At 58.7% G+C, this 1,452-nt stretch overlaps 1 protein-coding gene across 1 annotated transcript in view; it reads left to right on the forward strand.

The window, feature by feature from the left end:
* Positions 1-607, forward strand: part of FADS6 (fatty acid desaturase 6) — a 38,649-nt gene extending 38,042 nt beyond the window's left edge. Inside the window, exon 10 of the mRNA XM_006886381.1 lies at positions 458-607. Within this exon, the coding sequence (XP_006886443.1) occupies positions 458-607 (150 nt within the window). The remainder of the gene's footprint in view (positions 1-457) is intronic.
* The last annotated feature ends 845 nt before the right edge of the window (positions 608-1,452 follow it).

Genomic DNA, 1,452 nt, shown 5'->3' on the forward strand with positions numbered 1-1,452 from the left:
TCTCAGCAGTGTGGCTCTGCACTTCTCAGCAGTGTGGCTCTGCACGACTTCTCAGCAGTGTGGCTCTGCACGACTTCTCAGCAGTGTGGCTCTGCCCCAGTTACCTTCTCTGAGCCTCAGCTTCTTCATCTTTACAATGGGGCGAGCAGTACTGTCTATGACAGTGTAAGAATGACCTGAAGAAATGTTTGGGGCAGTTGGCACACAGCTGGTGTTTGGAAGAAAGAGACCCTAGCTTTTGTCCTCCCGTGTAGCCAAGGAGGGCTGGAATGCACTGTGGAACAGGCTGCCTGTGGGGAAACGGGAGGCTGGGCTCCCTAAGAGTATCACAGAGCCCGGACCACAGAGCCCAGACCACGGTGCCAGGACCACGGGGCCTGGACCACGGGTCCTGAACCACAGGGCCAGGCAGCCCACGAGCCCAGCTCAGCGGCCTCTCTTGTTCATCCTCCATCAGGTGAAACCAGTCGTATCCCAGTTCCTCCAAGAGAAGCAGCTGCCGTACAACGAGGACTCGTACCTGGCCCGCTTCCGGCTCTTTCTGAATTGCTATGAGGAGCTCATGGTGCAGACACCTCCGATCACAGAGCTTGTGGGAATGCAGTGAGGGTGGGGCCAGCACTGTCACCCTGACGCCCCCCCCAGCCCTGCTTCGACCCTGGCAGTCCTGCTTCTGCTGGATATACTGGGGCTGAGGCCGGGGGTCCTGGGACCTCCCCCACGGGGTGGCTCGACTGCTGGTGATGGACCTGGACTGTGGAAGCATTGGGTGGACAGTGAGGCGGAGGCCTCACACTCAGGGCCTGGGGCACCTTCTCTGCTTACCTTTCAGGGTGTCAAGGGGTGCCTGGGGGAAGGAATGAAGGGAGCTGGGCATTCTGGTCAGCTTGGACCTCGGCCAACTTCATCTCGGGGGGCTAACGAGATGAATCCATGTGGACTATTAAGGCTGAGCTGTGGGGGCTGGGGGAGGGTGACAGTGCGAGGAGAGGGGGCCAGTTAGAAGGGAGGGGCACCATGAGGAGGTCAGCAGCTCTCTTAGCTAGGCCCTCCCCAGGGCCTGGGATCCCCATGTGGAGGCTCTGTTCCCCAAGAAGCCCTCTCTCCAGGGGCCACGGGGAGAACATACCTCTCTGGCTCACCTTTCCAGCTCGTCAGAGGAGGCAGGACAAGATGCTAGCTCAGCTGTTCTCAAGGTCCAGGCCATCAGGGAGACGTGAGCGTGGGGGTTCTGTGGGGAGAGCGTCCAGGGGCCGGAAGGTGACAGCTGGGGAAAGAGCATAAATATCTTTGAGCATAACCTTGACTAGCTCTGGAACAAACACCCAGACAACTCTGTTTTATTCCACTGTGTTTAGAAGAACCATCCGTTGAAGAGAGAGGAGTGACTGGAATGTAGTTGAGTCTGGGAGGGCGGTGATGGGGACAGGGTCTGGAGGACAAGCGGCCTTA

The sequence above is a fragment of the Elephantulus edwardii genome, unplaced genomic scaffold (genome assembly GCF_000299155.1).
Source record: "Elephantulus edwardii isolate Elephantulus edwardi_28Jun2011 unplaced genomic scaffold, EleEdw1.0 scaffold00048, whole genome shotgun sequence".
NCBI lineage: Eukaryota > Metazoa > Chordata > Mammalia > Macroscelidea > Macroscelididae > Elephantulus > Elephantulus edwardii.